A 20802-nucleotide genomic window follows, 5' to 3' on the forward strand; every position below is an offset into this window, starting at 1 on the left:
CAATACTGTATCTAATGTGTGTTTGTGTGGAATATACATATGTGTATAATAAAACCTGTTTTCCCTCTCTATCCAGTAGTACTGAAGGTATATAAGCCTTCAGGGAAGATTACACTCAAGGGACAATCTGTTGATTGCATTGTAACCTCAAGGAGCATGAAAAATATATATACGATTTTTCTGTGTCTTTGATGACTATCTTTTCACACCACTTCTGTTGGATAAACTTGCTGCCAAACGGTTGAGTCCACACTACTTCTCCATACACTCTGCCCCTTATTGCCCTTCAGCAGCTCCCTGCCCCCTACACAACTAAACAGCTTTTTCTTTTTCTGTCTCTTGCTATTGCGTTGGTTTTCTGGTTCTCTTCACACCTAGCCCTCTTTGCTTCCTGCCTGCCCCATGCTGGGTCGCTGGCATGGATCTCCTCTTTGTGGCTGCTGGCCAGTTTCCTCTTTCAATCTCTGTGCATTTGACAAGGCTTACACTGGAGAGCTTCATCACCGTATCAGGCATTCTCACCATGTTTAAAGGCTTCCTGAAATCCGAACCTCTTCATGAATCAGAGCACCTGGCATATAGCAGGCATTCATTCATTCCTCAACAACATTGGTTCCCTCCATGCTGGAAATACAGCAGTGAAATTCTGCCCTCTGAGATTCCAGCATACTCCTAACACACACAAAAAGCATGCCCAACAAATCTTGTATAGACCATTCTCATTCTAGATTTTTTCTAAAATCTTTGACCGAGACTACACTAATCTAAGAACTAACTTTAAAACTCCTTTATAAAAAAGTATCTGTTTACAAACACCCCTTAATGAGGATGGTGGTTAAAACAAGTTTCCAAATTATTTGACACTCTTTCCATTGAGAGCTGGGACTGTGTTCCTGCCCACTGAATCTGGGTTCTGTGATTGTCAGAGTATGCTAAAAATGATGCTGTGTCACTTCCCGAACTAGGCCGTGAGAAGTGGGCAGCATCTGCTCCTGTCTCTTGGGTACTCATGGTTGGAACCCAGCCACCATGTTCTGAGGAAGCCCAAGCAGCCCAAGGAGAGGCCCAGCTGAAGAGGAACTGAGGCCCTTGGCTGGCTCCAACTGAACTCTCAGCTGATAGCTATCAGCAGCTCTCTAGTCATGTGAGTAGATTGTCCCTGGAAGTCACGCTGCCTTCTGAAGCAGAGCCAAAACTTCCATGCCGAGCTCTGCCCAATTTGCAGACTCACAAGTTAAACAAATGATTTTTGTGTTTTTTAAGCCATTAAGTTTTGGGGTGGATTGTTACTCAGCAATACATAACTAGAACAATGGTTCTGGACATAGTGCAGTGGATCTGCTTTAGTAGGGCTTTGTTAGGTGGTTAAATTGCTCTATATAAGAAATAATAGGGGGCTTCCCTGGTGGCGCAGTGGTTGAGAGTCTGCCTGCCGATGCAGGGGACACGGGTTCGTGCCCCAGTCTGGGGGGATCCCACATGCCGCGGAGCGGCTGGGCCCGTGAGCCGTGGCCGCTGAGCCTGCGCGTCCGGAGCCTGTGCTCCGCAGCGGGAGAGGCCACAACAGTGAGAGGCCCGTGTACCGCAAAAAACAAAAAACAAACAAAAGAAAAAGAAAAGAAAAGAAATAATAGGAAATTAGAGGATTCTGAGCCAGCAAGCTAAGGAGCAGAGGAAGCAGAGGATGAAGAGAGGGAGAGGGTTCTAGCCATAGGCAGGATGGCTGAAGCACAAATGAACTCAACAACCAGCAAAATTACCTAGGGCCAGAGATGGCAGGGGACTGTATAAGAACAGGGATGCCAGTGCTCAGGTTTAAGGTGTTTGCTAATGCAGCTGGCTGCTATCGGGTGAAGCACCTGCTAATCTCCATCCCATGTACCCTAAGCCTTCGGCAAAACCCTGACACACATATACAGTCTCAAGTCTGGAATACTCAGGACGGGATGGGTGTCCTGCAATGAAGCCTGGTGGGGCAATGCAATGCAGAGTAAAGGAATGCACGCTTGAGGCACAATGGAAGAATGGAATTTGAGAATTCACTGGAAACAAGAGCTGGAAGCCAGAGGTGAGTCAGGAAAATACAAGGCCTAGAACAGCCCTCGACTTAATTTCTTGCCCTACAACCCCCACACCCTGGACATATGTAAGGGATTCTGGATCTGTATGTTCTTGTGGAATGTGGTTTCAAGTCTTTTGGGGGCTTCCATCTTAAGGTTTATAGTGGCTTCAACTAGTGCTTGACATTTTACAGTACTGATGCTGTGCAGTGGGTCTCCAAATGTGCGCTTCAGATATTTACTCTCCTGGGCCTCAGTGTGGACCCTCAGGGACACTCGTCGTCTGGGTTGCTCTTTGGTGTCAATGGAGCATCTCTCAACTTGGTAGGTGCCCCTCACAATGCTACTTAAAAATGTAAGCAGTTAGATACCTTCGGTTGATCAGGTGAAATACTCCGGGTACACGGAAAGACCATACCAGACTCTGACCTCCAGAACTGTAAAATAATAAATTTGTGTTGTCTTAAGCCACTAAGTTTGTGGTTCCCACAGCAAGAGAAACTAATACAACCTGGACGTGAAACATTATAATAGAGTATTTTAGTTAAAGGAAGGATTTAAGTTAGAAGACAGAAGAAAATGAAAACGTCCAAAGCTTTTTTCTGAGTTAAAATAAAGAGAAAGAATGCATGTTTTCTTTGCATTTACTTTTACTGGAAAAACAACAACAACACATTTTTTTTTTTCAAAAAGAGTCAAAATAAAAGACCATTACACAAGATCGCACAATCACAAATGCTGGCAATTAAAGGTAAGTAAGCTAGTCAGTCTCACAGAGTCCTTGTCTAAGTAGTCTTCTCCACATGCAATCCACTGACAAAGTAATTCTCAGAGCTTTTGGGCTGGATTCACAGTCACAGTGGCCATGCTCACTGCATTCCATAATTGAATCACATCAGACCTCAAGTAGGAACTCTTCCACCAAGATTTCTATCTTGAGAACAGTTTAAATGTTCATGTTCTTTCCATTTCCCACTGGCTTTTTTCATAGTCAGGGGTATAATTCAGCGTTATCCAATGTCTTTCTCCATTTACCACACAATTTACTCTCCTCTGTTTGGGACCTAACTTCCTCAGTCTTCACATTCTTTTCAACCATCACTGTCTTTACTGTACAATAAGATGACTTCAATGTAAATATAGAAACCTACATCTTCAAAGGGTGAGAAAAAGAAAGGACCACCTGCTAGAAAAAGATACAGGGATGACAAGTAATTTCAGGGAGCCCTGGATAGCACTTTTTGCCATTAATACCAGCTTATAAAAAGCAAGTAGGAAACTTTAAAAAAGAAATCAAATTCGACGTGTTGTGTGTGTGTGTGTGTGTATGTTTTATTCTGCACCATTATGAATCAAATAGGAAAATAACTAATAATATGCTCTAGCTGCAACATAAAACAAGAATGTTAACAGCTTACAAATGCTACTGTGAACATTTAGTTCTCTTCTGAGACAAGGGGCATACAAATGAGTCCAATTTTCAGAATCCTCCCCTGGGCCTTGTAATGACATGTGACACAGACGGACAATTTTTTTTCCCCCCAAGGACCAGAGTCTGCAATTCCAATGAGATTCAAGCTCAAGGTACAATTTAGCAAATGCTACATGCTTTATTAATGATTTTATGCACCTGTGAGGTCTACTTAGGACCCAGAAGTTAGTTAAGAATATAGAAACAGTCTCTTGAAAATATGTATCATATCTATATGTATACTTCCTTAGGAATTATGTAAAAGTCTAACATAATTTGTGAAGTTGATTTTTATAAGTAGTTTTGTAAAACAAGCCTACACATAATTTTTCCCCTCAACAGTACTGATAAAATACAGGGCACCTTTTTCTTTCAAGTATTTGGGTAAAACAGCATACCCTGAGAATTTGGGGTGCAAACCTACACCTTGTAAACTGTAGAATGAAACTCCTCAAGCACCACATTGGAAAATGTATACCGTGATAGCTTTTAAACAGAGACTATTACTGAATGTGTTTTTTCATGCACATATAATATATACTTATCATGAGATTATAGTCAATCTACTTAAGAATCAACACTGTCCTGCACTCCAAAGTATTATTTCAGGTAGCATGAGCATTCAGTTTGCAGCAAACACTGACTTCCATTTCTATGGAATATGAAAATAATTAAAATGCATTAAATCTCTTTAAGAGGCTAGAATGATGAAGTTAAATCTGAAATTAAGAAACTTATATCGCTAGATATTTCCTAGTGATACAAGGATGGATTTGAAATGTGTGTTAACATTTAAGATTTATCATAAAGATGTCAAAGTGTCATTTGTTTTAGCTTACTTACTCAATGATATCCAGAGAGCCATACACATACAGACATATGGAGACACAGGCAGACATACAGAGAACCGATATGTTAAGTCACTAACTGCATATCTGGGCTTCATTTCATCCTGAGGGCAATTTCAGTGAGTGCTTTTTAAGAAAAATACATTCTGGTGACTTAGATTTTCGTACGGGTTACAAATTTGTTCAGTTTTCCAAAAACAATTCAAATGGGGCATATTTCAACCTTACCATTTAACCAACAGGGAAAAACAGGAAATGGATCAAGATTTCTACACAAAATGCCCTGTGATTCATCTGGAAAACTGAGTCACACATGTAACCCTGAGAGGAAACGGCGAAAGCCAGACTCTGCAATGCTAATTAGATTCAAGCTCCAGGCACTATATAGGAAATGCTACATGCTTTAGTAATGGTTTTGTGTACATGAGCCATAAAAGAGTATTTCAGTAGCTAAAAGGACACTGATAGGGTAATGGTTTTATGGGTCGGAAGGCTTCATAGACTCTTGGTTTTTCCTACTTAACTTGGGTTGAAAAAGAAAGGGCACAACTGTTTTATTCAAATATCAATTCAACCTCAAGAAATAATAAAACAATGAAAATGAGGATTTAGATTTACCTCATGTTTTTAAAAATGTTCCTCCTTATCACTCGAGGTGGTAAATGGCCCGGCAGGTTTGATTTGCTTTTTTATGGCTTGATGAAATGGAAAGCCATAAAATTAACAGTAGATGATATGGCGTTCATAGAATACTATTTTAAAGTCACATTTTAACCACTTGGACATTTACTACATCCACAGCAGCTTCTCAGAGGACACGACCTCTCTGATAGAACCGACAAATGAAAAGTTCTCCTTTCTTTCCAAGTTTCTGTCCTAGTTTACATCAATGTGAGAATTTAAGGCTCAGATCTGCTGGTGATAAATCATGATAAATAGTGATAAATAGCTTATGGGCTTCCCAGACCCTTGGTAGGTAAGAACTCTACCACATGTTCTAGGAAAGAAGATGTCTCTCATTTTGAAGACCTGGCAAGCCGTTGACTACTTGACACGAGCACTACTTGACACGAGCACTAAAAGTCATGCACATATAATATATACTTATCATGTATATATTATATATACATGATATTACATGATATTATATATACATGATATTATATATACATGTCACTCTAAAACAGTCTTATCAATTCTGGTTCTACCTGCCAAATCCTATCTGAGTTTCACAAGATGTGTTCAAATACGTGACATTTCACGGTGCTGCTTTAAGTATTCTAAGCTTCAGATCTTTGATTGAGTCTACTTTCTTGTTTCAATATTAAGTGACCTCTTACCCAGCACATCTCTACTGAAAATGAGGAAAGGCTGATGCTGTAAGAGAAGTTTCCCAGTGGTGAAAAATCAAGCAAGCTCTGGGGTGAATCTGTTGATGTACTTGGGTAAGAAGACCTCTATGACAAAGGAATAACGCTTTCCCCAATATGGCACAAGGGCATCTTTTCCAAACACAGAGACTGTTTCATATTTCATGTTCCATGTCTCAGAGAGGCTATCGCTTCATGTCATAGCTCATCAGCCCAATGACTGATTGAATTGTGACCAGAGCTGACTATTCCTGCCTCAAACCCTTCCTTTTACCCAACAGAACTTCTTTTCAGAGTAAGATCCCTTTAAGGAAGTTCCTGAATGTGAAATTGAGTTGTTTTTTTTTTAAAGAGTCCAACTGAGATGGAAAGCATAAATACAAAGTAATGAGATTACACAGATCATACAAAAATCAGTCTCTTAGTTTTTCTACTCACACCTTCAGTTATGAGTAGTATAAAATTCTGTGGTTTCAAGAAGTTGTTTTAAGCAGAAACCAATATTAATGATCATTAAAATCAAAATAAGGCTTTAAAAAAATTACCAGAATGCTTTATCTTTGAACAAATAAGTAAATAAGAGGAGATTTCTTTAAAAAAAAAAAAGTCTGGGAGAACCTTCAAGTTATTGTTTTAAAAAGTAAAGAAATATTCCAACGTAACATTTGTTGAATATATATTGACTCATTATTATGATGAGCTAAATATTTATCTGTTCAATCAACTCTTCAAAACTCACCGTGAACACTCATTAAAATAACCTTCAGAATTGGGCTACAACTGAGGCAGTACTGAATGTCAATGAAAGATTCTGTGATTTAGATTCTCGACATCTCTTAAAACCATAAAGAGCAAATGATATAAACCTAGGTCACTGCTATGGGTATGGCTAGGGCTGGAGATAATCAGAGCCAACAAATCAGAGTTTACTTTCTACTCCACTGCCCCAAACAGGTCACTCTTCAGACTCCAAATAATCCGTGAGAGACAGGAGTGTGCAACTAAGGAGGGATCATTGAAGAAGAAAAATAATCCTATACACTCATAGCAGAGGTTGGATTCTGAGGGAAGTAGATATTTTATACCTTTCTGAAACTAAGAACTTAACTTTAAATGCAACCACTGGCTCTCTAGTCTTTCAAGCCATTCTATTTTAAGGCAACAAATAGTGTCATAGCATTGTACCAATGGGAAAGTTAAAACAAGGCACAAAAGTTAAAACCACCTTTCCACAATCACATTTGAAATCATGCTAAACCCAATAAAAGAACATGTAAAACATAACCAAGAGAATGACTAGGCATGATCCAAAATGCAGACCCATCATATTTAAATCCAAACAAGTGCTACAACTCTGCCAGCCAGCCCTGATATATTCCAAGATTCTGCAGGGAGATTTGTGATCCAAATTACTGATTTGCTCATTCGGTTTACAACAGAACCAATCCTACTCTGTTGTATGTTTTGACTGAACTATGAGAACATGTAAGAGATTGTTTGCCTAGTCACAAATGCAGGAGGGAAAGATGAAGGGAAAGCTTATATTCTGTATTAAAGTATAAAAAGAAATAGTTTTACACAGGAAAAATGCAACCATTCAATCAGCTTCATAAAACTAAAATAACACAAGCTGTCTTAACAGGGTTATTCAGAAAAATATAGGAACTTACACACTTGGTTTATAGAAGCAAAAACTAAGAATAACATATGTAGAGGAAGGTTTCCAGATAAATTCTTAGTGCTGTTACAATGCAGCCTTCTGATTCAAGAAGATTCGTCCATCTTTCTGTCTTACTCCTATAAACAAACATAATCAAGGAAAAGATTGTTAGTAAATCTTGCTCTTAAAGAAGGAAGAAAAATGACAAAATACATTTTATTTAACTATTTGGCTAATTTCAGTGTGAATAATGATGAAGTTCACATTTTAAAATGTGTTTGGTGAGTGTGTTTCTGAACCTACTAGACACATCCTACTGACTTTAAGAAATTGCCTCAAATGGAACCCTCTCTTTGAAACTTGAATTAAATACAGTCAACCATTCAAAAATGATTTTAGAGTTAAATATTTAGTTTTACTGAAACCATCCATAACAGAGATAAAATAGTATAACCGATATCTTCCTAAAATATACAAAAATGATATTTAAACTAAATTGAAACATTTGAAATTTACCATGAGTTATTAATCTAGTTAAATGAATAAACTCTATACTCTAAAGTGAATGGTCACTACTTAAATTATGTGGAACTTCATATTGCGCATTTTGTTTAAAATGAGATATACTGGTTAGAGCCTATAACTTAGTTAAATCCATTCTAAGACAAGCATTGACATGTTCAAAAGCTTACTGAAAATTAGCCCTTTCTTTCTGTTAATCTCTTTCTCTATATATATCTATTAGAACTTGGCCTAAAGAACGTTTTTAAATTAACCTTTGGGAGTTGATATTTGAACGTAATATTATGAAGACAGAAATAGAGTGGCCTACAGGTAGTATTTGTTAGGGATTAGAAGACTCTAGCGTGTGAAATGTAACTTCTAAGAAGTATCAAATAACAGCTATCTAATCAATTATAGGCAGAGCAGTGCGGCAAAGGGTATTTTAATCCTGCCATCTAGAAACTGACCTGTGTTAAGTATATACTTAAGGAAAAAGAAGTCTATAAGAATAATTATGGGTTTAGAGAATAGCTCATGTGTATATATTTCAAGTTTGTTGATTTTACTCTTTTGTGTTTTATATCGAGAAATGACTTTCAAGAGGAAAGGGGCAGTTGTGGGTTTGGAAACTTCTCATTTGCTAAAAAAGTTTAAAAGTTTTTTTTTACCTTAGGACACACGGAGTAGCGACAGGAAAATATATATATAATTACAAGGGGGAGGAGAAGAAAATAGACTAAGAAGAAAAGTTTTAATGGGGATGCAAGGATCTAGTGACAACTCAAGCTGAATCCCATCATGAAGCAAGTTTGGCAAGGACTCTCTGAGCAGAAGGGGGACAGAGAGAGAGAGAGAGAGAAACAGTGAGAGAGAGAGAGAGAGAGGGAGGGAGAGAGAGAAAACAGTACAGGATGGGGAGAGCAGTCTGAGGAATGGAGGAGAAATCTGTTTCTACCAGCTTCTGGGATCATTTTTGGGGATCCATAGTCCAGATACGGCCTTTTCATTCTTTTCCAGGATACTGCTTCCACTTATATTAACTTTCGAGGAATTTTGTTTGAAACTTTGAAAGTAATAAAATGCTCCAATTCCTATTAAGGATGAAATAATAAAAATTGCCGGTTCAACCTAGCAGAGGGTCACGAAGAAGTCAGTAAAGGGAGAGGAGTGACTGCACTATGTCACTGGGCAGTTTGGCCTGGATGACTTCCCATGATTTTAGGACCGGAACACATGACAGAGTTCAGCAGGGATGTTGGGTCAGATTTTCCCTTGCTCCACAGAGGTCTGTGCCCAGACTGAGAGGAAAATCACCACATGCAGCTGGCCAACTATGCCCAGAGTTGTGTAACATGCTGGAAAGCCGTGGGGCATACTAGAGGACCCTGACCACAGCCAACTGGCCTTACCCAGGAGATCAGGCAGCCCAAAGGGGACTGCAGAGCTGTGGGCATGACCTCTGGTTTGGGGAAATATCAAGCAATCCTGGGTACGGGTCCCTGGTGCTGTCCTGAGAGTCTACAGGAATAAGGGCTGACTTTCTGCCTTGGTGGAGGGCCCTGAGAGGTGAGGGGCTTCTGAGGCATTGATGAGCTTCTAGTCTCCAAGGGAGATAGAACTCTTACTACATGCCATGGACTTTGTGCCACATCCTTTGCAGTGATTTTACCATTCAATCTTCACGACGTTCCTGAGAGGTATCCCCATTTTACAGTTGAGGAAACTGAGGTCCAGAGAGGGCAAGTCACTTATCCAGAGGAGGAAGATTTTGGGCCAGGGCTGCCTGACTTCATGGTGCAGATACCTGGGTTTTAGTCAAAGCCACACAGTTTCTCTTAGACTGAAAGGCATGAGCCCATCAGTATCCAGTGGGATCCCACGCTCAGGTGACAGACCACATTCACCCATCCCCACATACACACAAAATTATTACAGACCACACAGACACTGGGAGCCACAGCCCCTAGAAGTGCTGGAACTGTTTGTCTTTGGGACATAGGAGAGCTAAACTTTAATCAAAAGAAAAACACATACGGAGGCTTAGTATACGCTAGACATCGCCAGATTCAGGGTCAATTTCTTACCTTATTCCCTCCCTCTTTTTTCCCAAATAAGGGAAGAAGGACAATTCACAACAAGGAACTGAGACGGGGAGGGCAGAGAGGGAGAAAGTGGGCAAACTAGGGGTCATCAATAAGAGCATGGGCCCCCAAGCTTGAAGGGCCTGGATTTCAGCTGATCTCTTAATCTGGGACAAGTTATTTTTTCATTTGTTAAATAGGGTTAAGAATAGTACCCACTCGTTTAAAGAATCAAGTAGCACCATGTTAAATCTTAGTAGATAATAAATGATTAATACACATTACTTTTCATTTTTTTATTAATTTTGTAGAGAGTTGAGAAGAAAATATAAGGCAATAAAATTGTAGAGAAAGGCACAAAATAATAAGAATGGGGAAAGCTACCATCCAAGAAAAGAGAAAGGGAGAAAAGAAATGGCAAAAAAAAGACACGAGGAAGATAATAAAATAAGACAGCAGCTATATATAATAATCAGGAGAGGAAGCCACCATCAAATTAGGGGAAAAAATAGATATAAATGAATTGATTCAAGAATGTAATCATGGGATGAGCTGGAAATGAAACGTCGAGCTTGCAGCCTGCAGCCAGCAGCCTCGTCCGTCACCTGGCCTCGTGCACAAGGCTGCAGAGAACACAGGTGAAGGAGCTGCAGCTTCAAGCCTGCCCTCGAAGCTGTCCAGTCTGTGGTGACAACAGACTCCAAACAGAAAAGGGAGGAGAAGGGAAAAAGCAAAGTGGGGCTTTAAACTAAATCAACTCAAGTGAATGGGAAAGGAGAAACCACAATAAGGAATTTAAAAAAAAAATAGCAAAGAACAGAAAGTAAATTCTCAAATAAAAGGCAAGGGAAGAAAAGGGGGGAAGTAAACTGTGGGCTCGACCCCAAGATGGAGGACCAGAAAGAAGAGTGGCCCTGGGGAGAAAAAGAGAAGGGGACTGGGAAGCAGGAAGAAAGAAGCAAATGGAAAATAGACTCTGGTCTGGGATGATTTAGGTTTTGAGTCCCAACTCTGCCCCAGAGGGACACTGTGACTTAAGAAGGGTCACTTAACTCAGAGGGTAGAGATAACTCTGAGGGGGTGAGAAGAAAAGAAAGACCAACGATGTAGGAAGAACATAAAGCACACTCAGAAATGAAGAAACAAATGGGTAAAGTTTTACAGAAAAAAGAATAGACATTCAAAGGAAACAAAATAATTGTAATACCCACTGGGTAGCAGGCATGGTGCAACTTAAAGTTTTCTGTCGTTATTATTACACATTTATCTTTATGCCCTTGTAAACGGTATTTAGTATCAAGTCTCAAATTTTAAAACAAAAATATGGTATCTAAGTGTCTGGGCAGGAGAAAGCATGAAAGTGAATATGTTAGGGAAGGAAAAATACAGCTACATGTCTCGAATGACAGAAAACAAAAAACTCTCATCAGAAAAGACATCAAAGGTCCTGTGGAGAAGGAACTTTCAAAACTAAAATGAACAAATAACAAAGGCCTAAAACAGAAAAGGCCTAACAAAAACGGAGAGAGTTGTGAAGTTTTGAACTGTTGTGCTCAGCACACTGGTGTGTTATCAATGGGTTCCTGTTGTGACTTCCCGGCCACTGGGCCACCGGCTGGGAACAGCCTGGTCCATTGATCACAATGTGTGATGTCATTACTAAATACAAATAAAATACGTAATATTACTGCTTATCTTCTGAGATGGGTTGTGACCTGGCGAAGTCTGAGGAGCACTGCAATTTTCACCACAGGAGGAAGAGAAGCAGGGAAGACCCTACCTATGAAAGCAAAACTAGAGGAAAATTCATAACAGAATAGTCCGAGAGTAGCAGCAGCCGGCTATGCTCAAATCTACACAGGGGAGGAAGAAAGGCTCCCTGTTACAACGTGCAGCTAAAAATAGATGATGAAATACTTATTATTTGAGCTGGAAGGAATCTTAAAGGTTAAGACAGGACTTGAACACTGGTTCTGCAGTTCTGCATGTACGGTGTGTGTCCTCCAGCTGGCTCCTGGACTGTGGGACGGTTCCAGGTCACGTGTGGCTTTATAGCCTCACTGCAGAGCACACCGTGCCTGGCGGAGTGTAAACATGTAATTCACGTTTGTTGAATGAATGATGGAATTAGTGCTTTTTGTTCAAACATTCATTTCACAAATGTCTGGAGAGGCAGAGCAGATCCATTGCACTTCTCTGCCATCCTTCTTGCGTCTCATGCCTCCTACCAACAAACAAACAGCGCATGGCGTGGTCCAGGAGCTGGGAGCCAGGCCCATCCTGGCTCTCTCACTCTCTGGGGACCTCAGCAAAACCGTTTCTTTCTAAGCCCCAGTTTTCTTCTCTGTGAAATGCTGTGCTTGGATCAAACCATTTATGTGACTTCTAGTTGAAAGGGGCACATAAAACCCTACCTTACCGCAAGGAAAAACTCTGGAGTAAGTCTGGTTTTCAAAGGAAATCTTAAACTGAAAACAGCTTCCAAGCCTTCTCACACTGACCATCCGTATTAACACCAACTGATGAATGGGGGTGTACAATGTAATTTTTGATATATCTGAACCATGTTTAAATTTTTTTCACACAAGGAAAAGAACTATACACTTCTTTTTTATGTAACTGACTTTTCTTTGGAAAGTGGCATAGGACTTTCAGGGTGGTGAGTTTTGAAGGATTTTTATAATGATTTCAGTTATTATCTGAATTTGGGTAATTAGATTTTTGCCTGTACACAAAAAGCTAATAACTAGCTCCTGACTAGTCTTTCGCTTTCTATCTTTAGGACTAAAATAAAGGTTAAAGAAGGGAAAGCTTTCAAAGAAATCACTGTTCAAATCTCCAATACAGAAAACTCTGATTTGTATTTGTGTCTGATGGAAACAACTCCAGGCCTAATCTCTCCAGGCTCAGCAGACAGGAGAAAGGCCAAAGGCAGCTGCTACAGGGACACGATTCGAGCGTGTGCCCGGTTCCTCCCTCCTCTGGGCCCTGTCCTCCCTTCCCCTTGCTCTGCACCTGCACAGCTCACACAAAGGCCTCGCAGGATTAGCTGCTCCCAGAGAGCCATAGGTAAACATCCCACCTGTCCAGAAGATGAAAATGCTTTTATCTAGAGGCTACTCTTTTCCTTCTACAAAATGAATTCTCTAAATCTGCGCCTCTTCCGCATGCATATTTTTTATTTTCTACACCGAACAATAGATACATTATTTATCTTTAATCTTCCCTCCCCTCTGTATTTGTGGTCATTACATAGGGCCCGTTGCAAATTCTTGGAAAGGAAACCATCTGTTTCTAGATTGCAAGTAAAATGAGGCTTGTGCTTTCACCTGAATTCTTACAGAAAAACCCAAGGATTTTTGAACAGTGGCCTAATGTTGTCTTGCAGTCCGAGAAATGTAATGCATAGTAACAATCCCTTAATTTGGAAAGGTTTTATATTTTGCAATACACTGTTGTATCATCTGACATTCAGATACATTTTGAGGAGCAGAAATTATTGACACATGAGTGTCACATGTGCTAGAGAGTTTGCATGTCTAAGAACACACAGCCGGTGAGAAGACGCTGGGACTCTGATCTAATGATCCTACTTCCTAATTTAAGGCTCTTTCCTTGAGGAAAGAAAAAATGTTCCTGTTTGTTTTAAGTACAGAAGAGAGAGGAATGGCTTATTTCTTTCATATAAGCATAGAAAGGGTTCCTTTCCTAAAAATAAAGGTTCAGTATGATCTTACCAAGGAGTGAAACTCCTTAGAAGCATTTATGATGTCAACCCTTCCTCATGTGAAGAGGACAGGAGAATGAGAGGGCAAATTTCTCCCCACAGGGCTGGCAGCTTTGTGCTGTATCTGAAGGTTGCCCCTGTCTTATGTTTTTGACCTGAAGTGTCCTGGTTCAGAAAACCCGAGCTCACCTTTCCTATCAAGTCCCATGGACTGTAGTTACAGCCAGGATTCCTGTCGGTGAATCTGAGTTAACTTGGGTGTCAGGATCTACATCTACTTCATCTGATTTCCTTTAGAGGGGGCAAGGGGGAGTTGATTCTTTTCTGAAGGGAGAGAATGCAGGTAGGAAAATGAGTGCCTTGTAGGGATCAGCAGCAGAGCGTACTGGGTTCAGTCTGAACGAACTGGATCAAACACAGCAGCTCCATTTCAGGAGTCACTGCAGGCCCGGAATCTCCTCCTCCCCTGGAGGTCAAGCGGAGTGTGTGTGTGTGTGTGTATGTAAAATACCTTAAAGACTGGACTCACCTAAGAAAAAGTATTCTGATTGTCTGAAAACAAAAACAAGAGCTTAAAAATACAGCCTTTTTGTATAAGAAACTCCAAGAGGAAGATGTGGTGGAGGGAGAGAAGCCTTTCTGTAGATTTTAGAAAACCTCCTAACAAGAAAATGTCAGTCTTTGACTCTCTTTACTCTGAGGAGTAACCAGAGTAACGGTGTCCCCAAGGATTTTCGTGCCTGTCACTGGGGCTGCTAAGAATAGAGTGAAGCTCGCTCACTCCACAAAATCCAGACCGGGTTTTTATTGCTTCCCCCTGCCAATCTTCACCCAAGGCTAACCTGAGAGATCCAGGGTTCACCTCCCTCCCACTCACTGTGGGAAAAACACTCAGGCAATTTGAAAAGGTCAAAGGGGAAAGGCCAGCTGTGGGACTGAGGAGTGGGGAGAGAAGGGAGCTTGGCAAGAAAATTAGCTCCTTAATAATACGGATGCAGTTTTTGTTCTGTTCTTCCGAAATGCCCATTTCTAGAGACAGCCTCCGCTGCTGTAAGTCTGCCCCTTCAAACACAAAGAAATAGGACTGCTGTTAATCCCTTAAACCTGATTATCAAAGTGATGTCCACTCACCAGCAGCTGCGCCCTTCTGCTTTCTGGTGACCGCCCATCATCTGTGTTCCACCACGAAGCTCATGGTGGTGCCGTCAAAGGAGGGGGGGGCGATGATCCGCGGCCCCAGGGGCTGTGAAGTGATGCTGATTACAGGCTTGCCATGCAGCTGGGCAAAGCCCTTGGCCCCCACCAGCTGGGATGTGGCCGCTGGGGCAGAGGAGGTGGGAGACTGACCGGAGGACATGAAGTAAGGGGCCTCGGTGAAAGATGCAGCTGCCTCTTTGCTGGGGGGCTCTGCTGCCACGGGGGAGAGCTCGGCGCCCCTTGGAGTGTGAGCAATTGGCGTGGGCTGCAGGGCATTGGCGGGCAGCACCGTGGGCAGAAACCCGGGGTAGATCATGTAGGCGGGACCGTAGGCCCCCGGACTCAGGGCCAAGGGAGGCCCGGGGAGGGACATGGGAGCCACAGCCTGCTGCTGGGAGGTCATGGGCACGTCCACATACTGCCCCGTCTCGGGGTCAAACAGTCTCCGGGTCATGGGCTGTACTGGTGTGTCCACCAGATAGTACTGGCCGGTTGTCACATCCAGGAGCATCTTGCGCTGGGTCTGCGGAGGCTGCGGCTGCTGGAAGGGGTCTGTGGGGACCGGAGCTGGGCCCACAGGCGCCGGGGCAGGCATGCCTGGCGGGGAGAAGCAGAGGACCTGGGGCTGCGCCCCCTGGAGGGTGAAGGGCAGCAGCTGCTGGTGGTAGATCGTGGTGGGGGGATGCTCGGGGCTCTGTGGCTCTGCGGGGGCAGCTCCCGTGCCCCGGGGGTCGTCAGGCTTGGTGCGCCAAGCTGGCCGGCTGGTTCCGCTGACCTGAGAGCCTTTGGGGCTACTGGGGACCTGACTGCGGGCACTCAGCGGGGGCAAGCTGCAGAGAGAGGTGGCTGAGGAGGGAGGGGCCTCCCTCCCCGCCCCAGGCCTGCCTGGAAGCTCCCCAGCTGCAGAGCTCCCTTTAAGGGGGATGGTCAGGTAATTCTCACAGTCGCTATGGCTCTTTTCCAGATGGCTGCCGTTCTTCCTGTTGGTCACCTCTTCGAGAGATGCCCGAGTGGCCGGAGAGATCTTGAGAGACCGGAGTCCCTGCAATTTGATGCCCTTTGCCGCCGAAGGGCTCTCTGCAGCGGGGCCTTGTGGGAACTTGCCAGCGACACCCCCAGTTTTCTGGGTGCTGCTGGCGCTCACTGTGAGCACGTTCTGGTGGCTGGGGAGCGGGGGCAGGGGCTGGGTTCTGTCCACATCCTTGTGCACCGGGGGGATATAGAGGGACCGGGGCCTCTCCCTGGCCAGGTTCTCAAAGGCGGCCGCGCGGGCGGACACACTCTCGGCGCTCGGGTTGGAGTTCCTCCGCTGCAGACGCTCTATGGGGCCCCCTCGCAGGACCACACCTGCGCCTTTGTGCCCGGTGCCCCGCTCTTCCGCCCCACCCACCCGTTTGGCCAACTTGTCGGGTTCCCGCTCAGCACCCCCGGCCCCTTCTCTCTCCTCACTGGCGATGAGCGACAGGACGTGGCTGTCGGTCATCAGGGGCAAGGGGTCGCTTTTCCGCTTCCACTCGTTCCTGTTGAAGCTGTACAGCTCTTCCATGGACCTCACGGCCGCCGTCAGCTTCTCCAGAGCATTGCGGGATGTCTTGGGGCCTCTTCCTTCCTCCTTGACCTCCTCCTCCTTGGCCTTCTCTGGGGTCTTCTGAGCCTTGGAGACGATCTTGAGCACGGGCAGGTACGAGCCCTGCTCAGGCTTATTGGGGGCGATGGTGGCCACGGGCAGCCTGCCAGATGCCCTGTGAACCAAGACTGTCCCTTCTGGCGAGGAGGAATTCAAGGCCCTGCTGCTGCCCTCCATGCCCACGTTCTCCCTGGGCTCTCGGTCTGTGCCGTCTTCCCTCTGGTTCACCACAGCCTGGCACGTAATCACCATGGGGGACAGGGATCCCGATCCACCAGCTGCAGGAGCCAGCTGCCTGGGTTTGGGCCCGTTCAGCCCCTGCTCTGGGGTAACGCTGCCCTTGTCACTGCTGTCCCCTGACGCTTTGATGAGTTTCCGGACATCTCTTACCTGGTGGAGGGGGCCTTGGGCCTTGGACTTGTCCCTGACATCTCTCACCTGGAACTGGGGCACTTTTTCCAGGTTGTCCCCCCGGAAGAGTTTCTGCTGTGCCCTGCTGTTGTCCTCAGTGGTCTTGAAGAGGTTCGAGGCGCTGCCACTGGCCAGTTTGGGTGTGAGCAACTTGGCAATGTTGAAATCCGAGCTTGGCTGTTGCACGCTTCCCAGCCGGATCTTAATTTCGGGAGCCTTGGGCCTGACCACTGCTGTGGAGGTGGCCTGGGCAGCGGGGTGCTTGGTGGCCTGCTTCCCCGGCTGCTTGTCCTTGGGTGTCTGCTGGATGTTGGGGACAAAGAGGCGAGACATGATGGTGGACTTACTGGCAGAGATCTCTCCGAGATCAGCCCTCCAGTCGCCTCCTTTGGGGAGTTTCAGCTTCCCGATGGGGGCCTTTTCTTCCCGCTTGTCAGCCTCCTTCTCCTTCCATGACCGGAATGCACTGTTCTGACTACGGAGGAAGATGCTCTTGACAGTCTCTGACGCACTCTTTTTAATTTCACACACTTCTACTGGGGGTCCATCGGCGAAATTACGGCTGGAGGCTGCATGGCTCTCCCGAGGGGCACTGGCTTTGAAAACTGGGGATTTAGACCCAGCTACGGACCCCTCCCCACCTGCATCAGACACGCTGACCACCGTGTACTCAGAGCCGGCCTCCGAGTGGCGAGAACTCTGCCTCTGCAGGCCCTTCTCTCGCTGCTTCTCACCCCCGGGGGGAGGGCCCTCCATCTCCTTGGAGGTGCTGGAGAGGTTATGGTGGGATGTGTCACTGACTTCTCCCCTCTCCATTTTGAACTCATGTTCCCGCTGCATCTTCTTGGAGATGACGTTTTTGAGCAGACTGGAAGCAAACTTGGACTTCTTCTGGGGGCCGTCAGCTCGGGAGGCAAGCCTGCTGCCCTCAGAGGTCTCCGAGCCATCATCCGTGTACACTGACCCGGGGTCCTTGCTGGGGCCTTTGGTGGCCCTGCAGGGCCCTGCGGCGGAGCTGGCTTTGCTCTCACTGCGTAAATTCAGAGGCTCAAGAAGGGTGACCACGTGGGAGCCCGACTGGACCTGCTTCTGGAAACACAGAGGTGTCTCCACGTGTTTGATCTCCCCCTCGACTTTGCTGACCACGAACTCCAAGGCCTTGGTCTGGGACTTCTTGGACTGGATGTAGAGCTGGTCTGCGGTCGTCCTGGCCCCACTGCCCTTCCTCAGACCCGCAGCCATAGAGGCGGCGCTGCTCCTGAGGAGACTCTGTTCCACCCTGGCTCCAACGCCTGCGCATTTCAAGTCCAGAAAGGCCGACCAGCGCCCAAAGCCGACTTCGGAGAGCGAGGAGGACTCCCGGGAACTGATGTTCAGAGCCTCAAAGTAGGGGTAAGCGAGGCTCCGGAAGGCCCGGGAGGTCAGGTTACGCACCTCTTTGTCGGCGTCGTCCAGCTCGCTCACGGCACTGGAGGCCCCGCTGGAGGAGTCCACCAGCTCCTTCGCCCGGACGGCCCCGCACCGCGTTTGCAGGCGAGCAGGGACGGCGATGAATTTCTTTGCATGGTCCTGAGCCACGGCTGCAGCCGGGTCTTGCTTCAGTGAACTTGAATTGTGTTCAGCAGCTGTAGAGACGCGGAGGCTCATGTCGCCTTCATGCTTGGCAGCGTAAATAATGTTTTGCTTTGCACACACGTTGCTAGGCTCATTTATAGCCCGGGAAGTCGGTTTGATTGATAGGAGGATCTGGCCTGCTGCACTCCCGCAGCTGCTTGCGGCGGCTGAGGCTGCCTCCAGCGGCTGCAGCAAGGGCTCACACGGGGTGGCAGTGCCAGGCCCCGTGGCTGGGGGAGTGGGGTTGCTGTCCGAGGGGCCGCTGCCCACTTCCGTGCTGCTGGTGTCGCCACCGCTGCTGCCCGCGCTGGGGCGGGCAGGGTCACTGCCGGTGGGGCTGGGTGTCCGGGTGGCGTTGGTGCTGGGAGCGGTGCTGAGGTAGCAGCTGTTGTCATCGTCCTCTTCGCTCGGCGTGGTGACGTCCTCTGGGGTCTCGTCGCTGCCACCAAAGGAAGCATAGTCCACGAATGAGTAGATCACGTTGTTGTCCTCGAAATCCCAGCGGGAGGCCAGGCCCACGTCGAAATCCGTGTCCTGCTCTACCTCGCTCAGCTGGATCTCGTGGGTGGTGATGTAGTGAGCCTCCTGATTCTGGGGGGGGTCCCTGCTGCCCTGAGACTTGGTAATCATGTCTCTGCACTCGGTTCTCTCTCCTCCTCCTGGTTTTTCCCCTTCTTCTCCTCCCTTGGGCTGGCAGCTCACTGCATTCTCACCACTGTCACTCTCAAAGTCTAACAATGAGGACGAGGTGGCCAGAGCCCCCGTGGATGTGGTGGTATCACCCGTCTTGGAAAGGCCACCTTCCTCTGCTTTGTCCACCAGGGCGGAGGAGGGAGACGAGGGGTTGCTGCCCTCATCAGTGCCGGAGAACTGGGGTCCGGAGGCTTCCAGGGAGGCAGGATTCTTCTGGGGGGCTGGAGCCTCACACTCTTGGCTGCCGGCTTCGTCTTGGGCTTTCTCCTTGGGGCTGCTAGAGCCCCTCTGATCCCCCGGGCGCTGCTCCAGAGTAAGTCTCATGGTCCGGGGACTGTCCCTCTGCACTCCAGCTGAAGTGCGCATCTCCAAATATTTCTCTTCTCGCTGCGAGGAGGCCGATGGCTTGAGAAGTGGCCGCAGCTGCTGCTTGAGCTCCTGGCGATCTTGAGCTCCGCTCACCCCCTCCCTGACCTCCTTCGGTCTGGCCTGCAGATTCAGCTCTGGAGGGGCGCCTTCCATTCTGAGCCCTCGCCTAGGTTTCAGCGACAGGAGAAGACAGTGGGGAGCACCGGGGCGGTCCCGGGCCCCTCCCTGGCCCTGGAGGGGCTGCAGAGTAGCCCGAAGCAGGGTCCCACGTGTCTGGATTGGCCCCAAGGCTATAGGCACCACTGCCACGGCTGCCACCACCTTCCGGTTCTTCAGCCCCTGTGGCGGGGCCCGGGTGAGGCTGAGGGAGGAAGGAAGGCTCCTGGATGGGGCGGCAGAGGTGGTCTGTGGCCAGGGGGCTGCGGCTCCGGCTGAGACCGTGGCCAGTTTCCCGTAGCTGAGCTGTTCTGTCCAGTTGTTTGCCTGGCACCATCGGCAGCTAGGAGTCTGAATGCCATCGGCCACGGAAGGAGCAGCATCTGTAGGCCGACCCCGGGACTCCCAGAAATGAAAGGAAAGCATGTGCTGTTTCTTGTGAAGCCTTGTTCCTTTCCTGGATGGGGTAAGAGTGGGTCACGTCATTCCAGAAATATTTTTAGTGTCTATTCCCTAGTCATACGGAAACCACACTTGAGGGTAGAGAGAAGAGGCTCTAAGATGAAGAGAGAGTGTTGGGGGTGGAGGAGGCATGTGGGTTCTAACTGAAATCAACCAAATGTCCTATGTAATCTATTACAGGGATGTCTAGCAAGTATGAAATTGTTCTTTACTGACTGTCCTCTTTCACTCCCAAGTCTGATTAGATGTTTTTTTTCCTCCTTGTTCTTAAATAAAACCCAAATTCAGCATTGCATTTCAAATCAATTAAGGACAGCTCTGAAAGACTTCAAAATCTCCCTTGAACATATGGTAGCTTTAAGTTTGTCTCAAAATCTATGCATTTCCTTTCTCTTTCATCTCAAATCAATCAAGTTCTGGTAATAAAACTTTTCACAGGAATAAAACACTCTGTCCTTCCTTCCCCAAAGTCCTACTTTATGAAACGTAATCTGTTTGTTTAAAAATAGGAAGAAACCCTTCTAGAATCTTTACTGTGCACTCGAAGTGTAC

At 46.0% G+C, this 20802-nt stretch overlaps 1 protein-coding gene across 1 annotated transcript; it reads right to left on the reverse strand.

Moving 5' to 3' along the window:
* Window positions 1–14889: 14889 nt before the first annotated feature.
* CUNH4orf54 (chromosome unknown C4orf54 homolog) lies at window positions 14890–20214 on the reverse strand. The gene has a single exon (XM_029234837.1). The coding sequence runs from the start codon at window positions 20212–20214 to the stop codon at window positions 14890–14892; it is 5325 nt and encodes a 1774-aa protein (XP_029090670.1).
* Window positions 20215–20802: the final 588 nt, after the last annotated feature.

The sequence above is a fragment of the Monodon monoceros genome, unplaced genomic scaffold (assembly GCF_005190385.1).
Source record: "Monodon monoceros isolate NGI ecotype Baffin Bay Population unplaced genomic scaffold, NGI_Narwhal_1 Super_Scaffold_20, whole genome shotgun sequence".
In the NCBI taxonomy this organism is placed as follows: Eukaryota; Metazoa; Chordata; class Mammalia; order Artiodactyla; family Monodontidae; genus Monodon; species Monodon monoceros.

What these genes read in the sequence shown, in the direction of transcription:
- CUNH4orf54 (XM_029234837.1), bottom strand. Translation starts at nt 20,214, where the DNA reads ATGCTTTCCTTTCATTTCTGGGAGTCCCGGGGTCGGCCTACAGATGCT.